The sequence below is a fragment of the Blennius ocellaris genome (genome assembly GCF_963422515.1).
Source record: "Blennius ocellaris genome assembly, chromosome: 19".
In the NCBI taxonomy this organism is placed as follows: Eukaryota; Metazoa; Chordata; class Actinopteri; order Blenniiformes; family Blenniidae; genus Blennius; species Blennius ocellaris.
This window is the reverse complement of record NC_137668.1, coordinates 2,202,051-2,214,458: the sequence shown is the minus strand read 5'-3', so window position 1 is coordinate 2,214,458 and position 12,408 is coordinate 2,202,051. Positions and strand designations below refer to the sequence as shown.

Here is a 12,408-nt window from a genome sequence, read left to right as displayed (position 1 = left end):
ACCACAAATTGCCTCTCGGGATCTGGTTGAAGGAGAATGGGGGCCAAGCAGAAAGCTGTCCGGAGGTTCTTGAACGCCTTGTCAGCCTCAGGGGTCCATAAGAAAGGAGAAATAGTGGAGGTGAGTCTGTGCAATGGGGCTGCAACCATACTGAAATCTTTAACCAACTTCCTGTAAAAATCGATGAAGCCAAGGAAGCGCTGTGGCTGTTTGCGGTTCTCTGGAGTGGGCCATGAGGCCAGAGTGCTGACCTTGGCAGGGTCTATCAAGATGTGTCCTAGGGAAATGATCAGACCGAGGAATGACGTTGAGGGAACGTGAGACTCACATTTCTCAGCTTTAACAAATAGGTTGTTCTCCAGGAGGCGAGAGAGGACCAGTCTCATATGCTGGATGTGAGTCTCCTGATCTGGGGAAAACACAAGAATGTCATCCTGGTACACAAAAACAAAACAGTTGAGGAAGGAGGAGGCCACTATGAATACTAGTAAGCATTCCTTAGGTCCAGTTTGGAAAAACAGTTGGCGTCTTGGAGGAGCTCAAATGTAGATGTCATAAGTGGCAGAGGATAGCAGTTCTTAACAGTTATGGTATTGAGGGCTCGATAGTCAATACAAGGTCTCAAAGACCCATCCTTCTTTGAAACGAAGAAAAATCCAGCTCCTGCGGTTGAAGAAGATGGCCTGATAATACCTGCTTCCATGGATGCCTTGATGTAGTCGTCCATTGCCTGCTGCTCTGGCTTTGACAGAGAGCAAAGACGGCCACGAGGAATTGGGGTGCTAGCCTGCAGGTCGATGGTGCAGTCATAGGGCCTGTGTGGAGGCAGAGAGGGAGGCCAGCTCTTATAAAACACCTACAAGAGATCGTGATAGCAGGCCGGGATCTTCTAAAGCTTCGGAGAAAGCGTGACAGAGCTGGTCGCCGGGTAAACAGTGGTGAGCTGGGTGAAGTTCTTAGAGGACAGACAGTTATCTTTACACCGGGACCCCCAGCTCCTCACACATCCCGTCACCACATCAATACTGGGGTTGGGCTGTTGAAGCCAGGGGAGACCCAGGACCACAGGGAACTGTGGGGACTTAAATAGGTGGTACCTGGTGGACTCAGAATGACCATCGAGAAACCTAACCTGTACTGGCTGAGAGGTCTGAGTAATCCGGGACAAGAGGCATCCATCAAGGGTGTGAGCATCAATGGGCGGGTTGAGGGGAAATGTCTTCAGTCTCTCAGCTAGCGAGTGCATGAGGTTAGCGTCAGCCTTGGAGTCCACCAGTTCTTCCACCTGTAGGGAGACACCAAGAGTTGAGAGAGTAACAGAGAACACAGGATGCTGGGAGTCTTTAAAATCTGAGATCGAGTGCAGTGACCTAGCCATACAATCTGAAGACTTGCCTCACATCGGACTGTTGGTGAGGCGGTGCCCAGGTTGACCACAGTAAATGCCGAGCCGGAGTCTGAACCATCTCTCACGCTTCTCAGATGTTAGACGCGTCCGGTACGGTAGCATAGGTTCCTCTGTGCAAGAGGAGGATGCCGAGGCCGGAGGAACAGAAGGCAGCTGACGAGGCGGCAACAGTGGTCGTCCATGAACTGATGCCTGAGCTCGCGGATCTTTCCTCCTTGAGTCCTGAGGTGCACACACCCAGTCAGCCAAACGCCACTCCGTTCTGGTCGCCAGTGGCCCCAGCTCATCCAGACTGTCAAGTAGCTCATGAGAGAGAAAAAGAGTCTTCAAACTAAGAGACAGTCCACACACACACACACACACACACACACACACACACACACACACACACACACACACACACACACACACACACACACACACACACACACACACACACACACACACACACACACACACACACACACACACACACCCAGCTGTATATAGGTAGTTAGAATCTGTGTTTATTTGTGTTCATTGTTAATAAATATAATGTTTGGAATCATACTTGCTGTTTTATTAATGAGCACAAAGGAGAATGAAATGTCGACCTCTTCTGTGTCAAGAACTCCAAAATCCTTCAAGCTTTATTGTTAATTCTGGTAATTGTAATTAATTTAACTATTAATTCAATACTAATAATGTGGATTGGGTGGCAGTCGACGGCAGGGGCCTCGACGACCCGATCCCCGGACACGGACTCTGGCTTGTGGGACATGGAATGTGACCTCGCTGGCGGGGAAGGAGCCCGAGCTTGTGAGGGAGGCTGAGAGATACCGGCTAGATATAGTCGGGCTCACCTCCACTCACAGCTTGGACTCTGGAACCCAGCTCCTCGACAGGGGCTGGATACTCCACTTCTCTGGAGTTGCCCGCGGTGTAAGGCGGCGGGCTGGAGTGGGCTTGCTTATTGCCCCACAGCTCAGCCGCCATGTGTTGGAGTTCACCCCGGTGAACGAGAGGGTTGCGTCCCTACGCCTACAAGTAGAGGACAGGTCTCTGACTGTTGTCTCGGCCTATGCACCGAACAGCAGTTCAGAGTACCCAACCTTCTTGGAGTCCCTGGGAGGGGTGCTGGATAGTGCCCCAACTGGGGACTCCATTGTTCTCCTGGGGGACTTCAACGCCCACGTGGGCAATGACAGCGAGACTTGGAAGGGGGTGATTGGGAGGAACGGCCTCCCCGATCTGAACCCGAGTGGTGTTCTGTTATTGGACTTCTGTGCCAGTCACAGCTTGTCCATAACGAACACCATGTTCGAGCACAGGGGTGTCCATAAGTGCACATGGCACCAGGACACCCTAGGCCGGAGGTCAATGATAGACTTTGTGGTCGTGTCATCTGATCTCTGGCCGCGTGTCTTGGACACTCGGGTACAGAGAGGGGCAGAGCTGTCAACTGATCACCACCTGGTGGTGAGTTGGATGCGCTGGACTGGGAGGAGGCCGGATAGACTCGGCAGGCCCAAACGTGTTGTGAGGGTCTGCTGGGAACATCTGGCCGAGCCTTCCATCCGCGCAGCCTTCAACTCCCACCTCTGGGAGAGCTTCTCACAGATCCCGAGGGAGGTTGGAGACATTGAGTCCGAGTGGACCATGTTCTCAACTTCCATTGCCGAAGCTGCTGCTCGGAGCTGTGGCCGCAGGGTCTCTGGCGCCTGTCGTGGCGGCAATCCCCGAACCCGGTGGTGGACACCGGAAGTAAGGGATGCCGTCAAGCTGAAGAAGGAGTCCTACCGGGCACTGTTAGCTCATAGGACTCCCGAGGCAATCGACAGGTACCGGCAGGCCAAGCGAGCCGCAGCCCGGGCTGTGGTGGAGGCAAAAACTCGGGTCTGGGAGGAGTTCGGAGAGGTCATGGAGGAGGACTTTCGGTCGGCCTCGAGGAAATTCTGGCAAACCGTCCGGCGCCTCAGGCGGGGGAAGCAGTTCTCCACCAACACTGTTTACAGTGGAAGTGGGGAGCTGTTGACCTCAACTGGGGACATTGTTGGGCGGTGGAAGGAATACTTCGAGGACCTCCTCAATCCCACCACCACGTCTTCTATTGAGGAAGCAGAGGCTGGGTTCTCAGAGGTGGACTTGTCCATTTCCCAAGCTGAAGTCACCGAGGTTGTTGTGAAGCTCCTCGGTGGCAAGGCACCGGGAGTGGATGAGATTCGCCCAGAGTTCCTTAAGTCTCTGGATGTGCAGGGACTGTCGTGGCTGACTCGTCTCTGCAACATCGCGTGGCGGGCGGGGACAGTACCTCTGGACTGGCAGACCGGGGTGGTGGTCCCTCTCTTTAAGAAGGGGGATCGGAGGGTGTGTTCCAACTACAGAGGGATCACACTCCTCAGCCTCCCCGGGAAAGTCTATTCCAGGGTACTGGAGAGGAGGGTCCGGCCGTTAGTCGAACCTCGGATCCAAGAGGAACAATGCGGTCGTGGAACACTGGACCAGCTCTATACCCTCCACCAGGTGCTTGAGGGTTCGTGGGAGTTCGCCCAACCAGTCCACATGTGTTTTGTGGATCTGGAGAAGGCGTTCGACCGCGTCCCCCGAGATGTCCTGTGGGGGGTGCTCCGGGAGTACGGAGTCCGGGGTCCCTTGTTGAGGGCTGTTCGGTCCTTGTATTCCCGGAGCAGGAGTCTGGTTCGCATTGCCGGCAGTAAGTCGGACCTGTTTCCTGTGCACGTTGGCCTCCGGCAGGGGTGTCCTTTGTCACCGGTTCTGTTCATTACTTATATGGACAGAATTTCTAGGCACAGCCGGGGGCCAGAGGGGGTCCGGTTTGGGGACCACAGAATCTCATCTCTGCTATTTGCGGATGATGTGGTTCTGTTGGCCCCATCAAGCCTGGATCTCCAGCGTGCACTGACACGGTTCGCAGCCGAGTGTGAAGCAGCTGGGATGAGGATCAGCACCTCTAAATCCGAGGCCATGGTTCTCGACCGGAAAAAGGTGGCTTGCCCCCTCCAGGTCGGTGGAGTGCCCTTGTCCCAAGTGGAGGAGTTTAAGTATCTTGGGGTCTTGTTCACGAGTGGGGGAAAGATGGAGCGTGAGATCGACAGGCGGATCGGTGCAGCGTCTGCAGTCATGCGGACGTTGTATCGGTCCGTCGTGGTGAAGAAGGAGCTGAGCCAAAAAGCAAAGCTCTCGATTTACCGGTCGATCTTCGTTCCTACCCTCACCTACGGTCATGAACTATGGGTCATGACCGAAAGAACGAGATCCCGGATACAAGCGGCTGAAATGAGCTTCCTCCGTAGGGTGGCTGGGCGTACCCTTAGAGATAGGGTGAGGAGCTCAGTCCCCCTTAGAGATAGGGTGAGGAGCTCAGTCCCCCTTAGAGATAGGGTGAGGAGCTCAGTCACCCTTAGAGATAGGGTGAGGAGCTCAGTCACCAGGGAGGAGCTCGGAGTAGAGCCGCTGCTCCTCCACATCGAGAGGAGCCAGCTGAGGTGGCTCGGGCATCTATTTCGGATGCCCCCCGGACGCCTCCCGAGGGAGGTGTTCCGGGCATGTCCCTCCGGTAGGAGGCCTCGGGGCAGACCCAGGACACGCTGGAGGGACTATGTCTCTCGGCTGGCCTGGGAACGCCTTGGGGTGCCACCGGAGGAGCTGGAGGAAGTGTCTGGGGTGAGGGAAGTCTGGGCAACTCTGCTCAGACTGCTGCCTCTGCGACCCGGCCCCGGATAAAGCGGTAGCCAATGGATGGATGGATGGATGGATATTAATTCAAATTCCTGATTAACTGTTTAGTATATCTTATGAGACTGATAGAACTGAATTGGCTATCATTTCCTGTTAAGACAGGTGGAGCTCCAAGGTTCTGATACAGATCAGATTACATTTCAATAACATAATTAATAACTATCTTTGATAATTATTAATCATTATCGATAGCCAACCGCAACATAAATAGTGATCCTTATGAGGTAAGAAATCCCTACATCTGTATAGGGAAAATATTTAGAGTCATTAAGTTATATTATATATAAAAAAAAATTTGTTTAGTTGCTATTTATAATTAGATATATACAATACACACAACAACAACAAAACAAAAGTATAAACCACAGACAATATTCCCTCAGTTCAGTTCAGTTCAAAGTGGGTTTCCTTGGCTGTGTCTGAGTTCAGTTTGTTTGATTTCACAGAGTTGGGATGATTTCGCACTTGGGTGGAAAAAAAAATGCAAACCAAAAAAATAATCCCCAGGATATAATCCAAATATTGCAGTTCTGAGTGTCCAAGGAACAAAAAAAGAAAAGAACTCAAATATTCCTACCGCGATGCAGTGGTGGTTGGGTGGTGGCTCGCCATCTAGTGGTTGGGAGTATCAAGTGATCCAGAACTTAAAAAAAAAAAACCTGACCTATAAAACAAGGTCAAAACAATTAGTCAAAACCTAAAATAAATTAGCATAAATACTTTTTTAAAAAGTAGAAAATAATTTAAACTTAACACCTTTAAACAATTGGTCATTGTTACACAAATAATCAGCCATAAATAAATGCTATAAATCACAGCAGAAAAAAAATCCATGAAGGTAAATCAATTTGAATCTTCACTACAGTTAACAGTTTAAAAAAAAAAGAAATAAAGGGCACTTTAAATCAAAATCATTAGCAGTAAAGCTAAGACATTCCATAAACATTACATGTTTTCAATATATTCATTCAAACAAATCATGGTAGTTGTACAACAGATAATTCAATTCATTCAACAGGTCAGAGCCCATTCAAAACCACATAGCCGCTTATGCATTTAATCTAGAAAGTAACAGAAATTGGCAAAAACGGTCAAAAACAGAAAAAAACGAAGTATTATCTTAGTATAATACGGTCTAATAAACTATTCGGCTTTGATGATAAATTATAAAGTAAAAGGATTATTTAAATAAGAGTCCAAATGGTCAGACTGACCATGTGCGTTCCAGCGCTAATGTTTGCTTAAATTAAGCAGGTGTTTTAATGGAATCCGGGACACCACAAATACGCAAAATGCATAAAAATTACAAGGTGGATCAACTCACCGATGAGTGGGGAGATGTTTGGGTTACAGGTGGAGATATCCTTCTGGTTATTTTCCTTTGATCACTTGTTTAAACGATTCTTTTTAATCAGGAAGCCGACCATTCCGACGCCACAACGAGGATAGCCAGAGCAGCAGCCATGGAGCAAACAAGAGTGAGGGGGAGGGAACTTAAAGGTGCAGAGTGGGCCTGTCACAATAAAACTACGACAGGAAGTGGCAGCGGCTCTTTAGTTCCCAGGGGTTACACAGTAGTGGTCCTCCATTGCTGGTATGAGTCCTCTATTACCAGTAAGGCACCTCTATTACCAGTATGAGTCCTCTATTACCAGTAAGGCACCTCTATTACCAGTATGGGTCCTCTATTACCAGTACTTGTCCTCTATTACCAGTATGGGTCCTCTATTACCAGTATGGGTCCTCTATTACCAGTACTTGTCCTCTATTAACCAGTAAGGCTCCTCTGTTACCAGTATGGGTCCTCCAGTATTACCAGTACTGGTCCTCTATTACCAGTACGGGTCCTCTATTACCATTACTGGTCCTCTATTACCAATATGGTTTCTCTATTACTAGTACTTGTCCTCTATTGTGAGTATAGGTCCTCAATTACCAGTACGGCTCATCATTTACCAGTACATGTCCTCTTTTACCAGTACGGGTCATCTATTACCAGTACTGGTCCTCTATTACCAGGATAAGTCCTTTATTACCAGTAAGGGTCCTCAAATACCAGTATGGGTCCTTTATTACCAATACAGGTCATCTACTATCATTACTGGTCCTCTATTACCAGTACTGGGCCATTATTGCCAATAATGGTCCTCTATTACCAGTAATGGACTTCTATAACAAGCAGTTGGTCCTCTATCACGAGTACTTGTCCTCTAATAATGCATTTTCTTGTGTTGTGGTTGGCCCTGCAGTTCATCATGGAGGAGGCCGACCTGCTGAGGGAGCGTCTCCAGGCCATCACGGTGAGTCTCTCTCTTCAGCTCAACTCCATTTCAACCACTTCACAACAACACTCTGCTTGTGTTGTGGGACTTCGTTTCTATGACAATGATCAATGAGACAAAAACTAATGCTTGAATGACTTGTTTCATTGTTTGTTGTGTCAAGGTTTTTGCACACCTTTTGATAACAGACAGAGCATTTACCATTTTTGTTTACAACTTTCTGTACATGCTTGATCCACGGAAGTGTGTTGTCAATGATAACTCCCAATAGTTTGAATTCTTCTACTTGTTTTATTACTGTCTGAGTTATACTGAGGTCAAGCTTTGGTTTCGAACATAAAGAATAATCACTTCTATTTACTAAACTATTAGTTTTAGATACATTTAAAATTAGTTTATTTGTATTGATCCAGTCTACCACTGACTTTAACTCTGAACTATTATTCAGGTCACTGATATTTCCATCTGCTAAATATACAGTGGAGTCATCAGCATACATTGAGATACTTGCTTTTTTAATACTAAGGGAAGATCATTGGTGAAGATTGTGTACAGGAGCATCCCGAGACAGCTTCCTTGAGGAAGTCCATGTTTCACAAGTTTCATATCTGAAAAACTTCCGTTAAAATATACTGACTGCTTTCTATCAGGCAAATAACTTTCCATCCAGTAATTTAGTTTGAGAAAAAACTATAGCATTTCAGTTTTTCTAGCATTAACTTATGACCAGTAGCGTGTGGTGGTGTTTTAGTCAGGGCCAGCAGTTAGCTCCACAAAATGTAACCAGTCGTCTTCTGGATAAAGTTGCTGAAGTCACTAATTGATTCCAGACACAGATTTCAGAATCACTTTTTAATTATTAAAAAATAAAGAAAAATCCTTTTCGACAGGGCTAGCAGTGCCAGCAGTGTTGGCCCTGCTGCCCCTGACTGCACACCACTACTTATGATCAATGACATCAAAAGCTGCAGAGAAATCAAGCATTATAACACCAATAATTTTCCTTGACTCAATATCCTTAGTCCAGTCATACAGCACACGAGTGAGGGCCGTGGCCGTCCAGTACTTCTCTTTATATGCATGCCGAAAATGTGTCATCAAATGATTATTCAAGAAATAAGCCTGGATTTGGTCATAGACAATTCTCTCCATTTTCTTGCCCAAAATTGATAAGAAACTTATCGGTCGACTATTTGAACCAGAGAACAGCTTTCTTTCATCTTTAGGTATTGGTACAATTTTTGACACTTTCCATTATTGCAAACATAAGTTTTCAATATGTGCCACCATAGGAGCAATTATAGAGGCTATAGGTTTTAGCAGTTTACTATCAAGATAGTTGATCCCTGGTGGTTTAATTTTGCAATTCATAAGAAGTAATTCCACTTGAGCGACACTGATATTCTTCAATTCAAAGCTACATGTTTTACTTTCCATGTTGATAAGATGATTTGTTAGATGCGTATCGTGTGGTTGTACTGTCTTCTAAAGCTTGTCTATTTTGGTTATGAAATAATCATTTAGGTGGTTTTTTGGTTTAGTTAAAAAATCATCTTCACTTTCTAAATAAACTGGTGTTGATTTAATAGTTTCTTTTAGCATATAATTCAGAATATTCCATAATTGTTTGCTATCATTTTTTGTTTCTTTGATTTTATTATCATAAAATTTTTTATTTTTCTTCTTATTTGCTTTTGTTACAAAGTTCCAGAGTTTACAGTATATTTTAACTAAATGTGATGAAACAGCTGTTACTTTGGCTTGATCCCTTTGTTCCATTAGATCTTTTAATTCTTCATCTAACGGGGCCCTAACATTTCCAACTGTAAACTTTTTCATTGATACATGGTGATTTGTCATCAACGTCTGATCAAAAACCTGGAATGCTTTCTCTGGATCTTCTTTTAAGAAAACTTCAGACCAGTTAGCAATTCTTTACATCATCTACATAACAAGGCTGAGGAAAAATTCCTGAAAGATCTTTTCAATATTATTTTTGAACCAGCTTTAGAAAGTTTTCTTTTCCTCACAATAGCTACAAGATGATGGTCACTACAGCCAATCAGAACAGATATGGCGTTTCAACAGAATTCTGGTCTATTAACAAAGAGGTGGTCGATACAGGATGCTGACCAAGTTCCATCCTTTTTTATACATATTCTTGTTGGTGTATCAATAACCTGTTATAATCCACAGGCTTCAGATGCACTCAGTAGTTTCATTATCATTGCACAGTTGGAAGAGTTCCAGTCTATATTCAAATCACCATCACCATCCCCACAAGGGGAAACAATACCCTGGACTGTGTGTACACCAACATCCGCGGAGCATACAGATCTCTTCCCCGCCCCCACCTCGGACTCTCTGACCACATCACCGTCATGCTGACGCCAGCATACCGCCCCCTGCTGAGATGGAGCCGGCCAACAAAGAGGACAGTCACTGTGTGGCCCAGAGAATCAGCCGCTGTGCTCCAATACTGTTTCCAATGCACAGACTGGCAGGTCTTCAGGGAGGCAGCCACATACGAGGGAGAGGTGGACCTGGAGGAATACACCTCCTCTGTCCTCGGCTTCATCTCCAAGTGTGCTGATGACGTCTCCACCACCAAGACAATCACCTGCTACCCGAACCAGAAACCCTGGCTGAACGCTGAGGTGAAAACCTTACTGAAGGCTAGGGATGCTGCATTCAGGGCAGGAGAGGCACCAGCACTCAGAGAGGCAAGGAAAGAGCTGAATGCAGGCATCGCGAGGGCCAAAGCCACATACTCCCAAAAGATTGAGGGTCACTTCACCACCAACGACCCACGGCGCATGTGGAAGGGCATCAAGTGCATCACAGACTACAACACCAGGAATGCACAATGCCCAAGTGACCCCTCCCTGCCAGACACACTCAACAATTTCTACGCCCGCTTCGAAGACCCGGACACCCCCCCCAGTACTAGACTCACACCACCGCCTGGTGATGCACCCCTCACTGTGACCACAGCAGATGTGAGGAAGACCCTACAGGGAATTAACCCCCGCAAAGCTGCTGGCCCGGATAACATCCCGGGGCGGGTACTGAAGGACTGTGCACACCAGCTGTCCGAGGTGCTGGCAGACATCTTCAACACCTCACTCTCACTGTCATCTGTCCCCACCTGCCTAAAGACTGCCACAATTGTCCCCGTCCCCAAATGCTCCACAGTGACAGGCCTAAACGACTACCGGCCGGTCGCCCTAACCCCGGTAGTTATGAAGTGCTTCGAGAGGCTGGTCATGACTCAGATCAAGGACTCCATCGACGTCACTGTGGACCCCCACCAATACGCATATAAGAAAAACCGATCCACTGATGACGCCATCTCATCGGTGGTCCACACAACCCTCACCCATCTGGAGAGCAAAAACTCCTACGTCCGTCTGCTCTTCCTGGACTTCTCCCCAGCCTTCAACACCATCATCCCGCAGACCCTGGTGCAGAAGCTCCACTCCCTGGGACTGAGCCCCACACTGGGGAACTGGATCCTGGACTTCCTGACCAACAGACCACAAACTGTCACGATCAACGACACCGTCTCCTCCCCCATCATCCTCAGCACCGGCTCACCTCAGGGCTGTGTGCTGAGCCCCCTCCTGTTCACTCTGCTGACATATGACTGCACGGCAATACACCCCAGCTGTCATATAGTGAAGTTTGCGGACGACACAGCAGTAGTGGGACGCATCACAAACAACGATGAGTCCAAATACAGAGGAGGTGGAACACCTGATGCAGTGGTGCAGTGAAAACAACCTCTGCATCAACGGGGAAAAGACCAAGGAGATGGTGGTGGACTTCAGGAGGGTCAGGTGCCCCCCCGCTCCCCTGCACATCGGAGGAGCAGCTGTGGAAGTGGTTTCCAGCTACAAGTACCTGGGGGTACACTTGTCCAAGGACCTCACCTGGAGCGCCAACACTTCCCGTCTGGTCAAGAAGGCCCACCAACGCCTCTACTTCCTCAGGAAGTTGCGGAGGGCGGGTCTGGGAGGCTCCGTCCTGAGGAGCTTCTACCACTGTGCGGTGGAGAGCGTCCTCTGCAGCTGCATCACTGTGTGGCATGGCGGATGCACCGCCGCTGAGAGGAAGGCTCTGCAGAGGGTGGTAAAGGCCGCTCAGAGGACTCCCCACCACCTCAGACCTCTACACAGCACGATGCAGGGGGAGGGCTCTCCGCATCATGAAGGACTCCACCCACCCAGCACATGGACTGTTTCAGCCCCTCCCCTCAGGAAAGCGGCTGAGGAGCATTCGGAGCAAAACCACCAGGCTCAGGAACAGCTTCTTCCTCAAAGCTGTGAGACTAGTGAACTCGAGCCATGTTCCATAGACTCCCTCACAATTTTGCACTACAAACACTTTACACTTTACATTTCTGCTCTTGTATATGTATATATTTTTACGCTCTATATATTTTTATTACTGGCTTGCCGGGACCCGAGTCCAAATTTCGTATAATTTCTTTTTGATATGACAATAAAGAATCCTTGAATCCTTGAATCCTTGAAATCACCCATGAAGTAGATTCCATGATTTGTATTACTAACATGTTCCAGCATATCACAGATCTGATCTAAATACTCACTATTAGCACTAGGAGGTCTGTAATAACATCCAATCGAAATAGACCTCAAATGTTTCAAAGCAACTGGGAGATGTATTACTTTTTACATTTACTTATATTTGAAGACATGAAATCTGGCATCACTTTTACGGGTATATTGTGGCAGGATAAAGGATACATCAGAGCTGAAGGTGAAACGTGTCTTTTATTTCTCAACCACCAAAAACTAAAGACAGAATAGTACATAACATCAAAGCGCGGGAGACTTACGTCTATCTAACAAAATATGCTCCCTGCGCCCACCCACATCCAGCACAAAAACCTTAGGGCCCTTCTCCAGGACCCTGAAGGGGCCATCGTATGGAGGCTGTAAGGGCGAACGGTGAGCA

At 47.7% G+C, this 12,408-nt stretch overlaps 1 protein-coding gene across 2 annotated transcripts in view; it reads left to right on the top strand.

Annotated features, from left to right (window-relative positions):
• The window catches only part of palmdb (palmdelphin b), an 87,064-nt gene that overhangs the window by 18,232 nt on the left and 56,424 nt on the right, over window positions 1-12,408 (top strand). For both annotated transcript variants that reach the window (XM_080515462.1, XM_080515463.1), the window contains exon 2: window positions 7,396-7,446. In XM_080515462.1, the coding sequence (XP_080371588.1) occupies window positions 7,402-7,446 (45 nt within the window). In that variant the 5' untranslated portion in view covers window positions 7,396-7,401. The remainder of the gene's footprint in view (window positions 1-7,395; window positions 7,447-12,408) is intronic.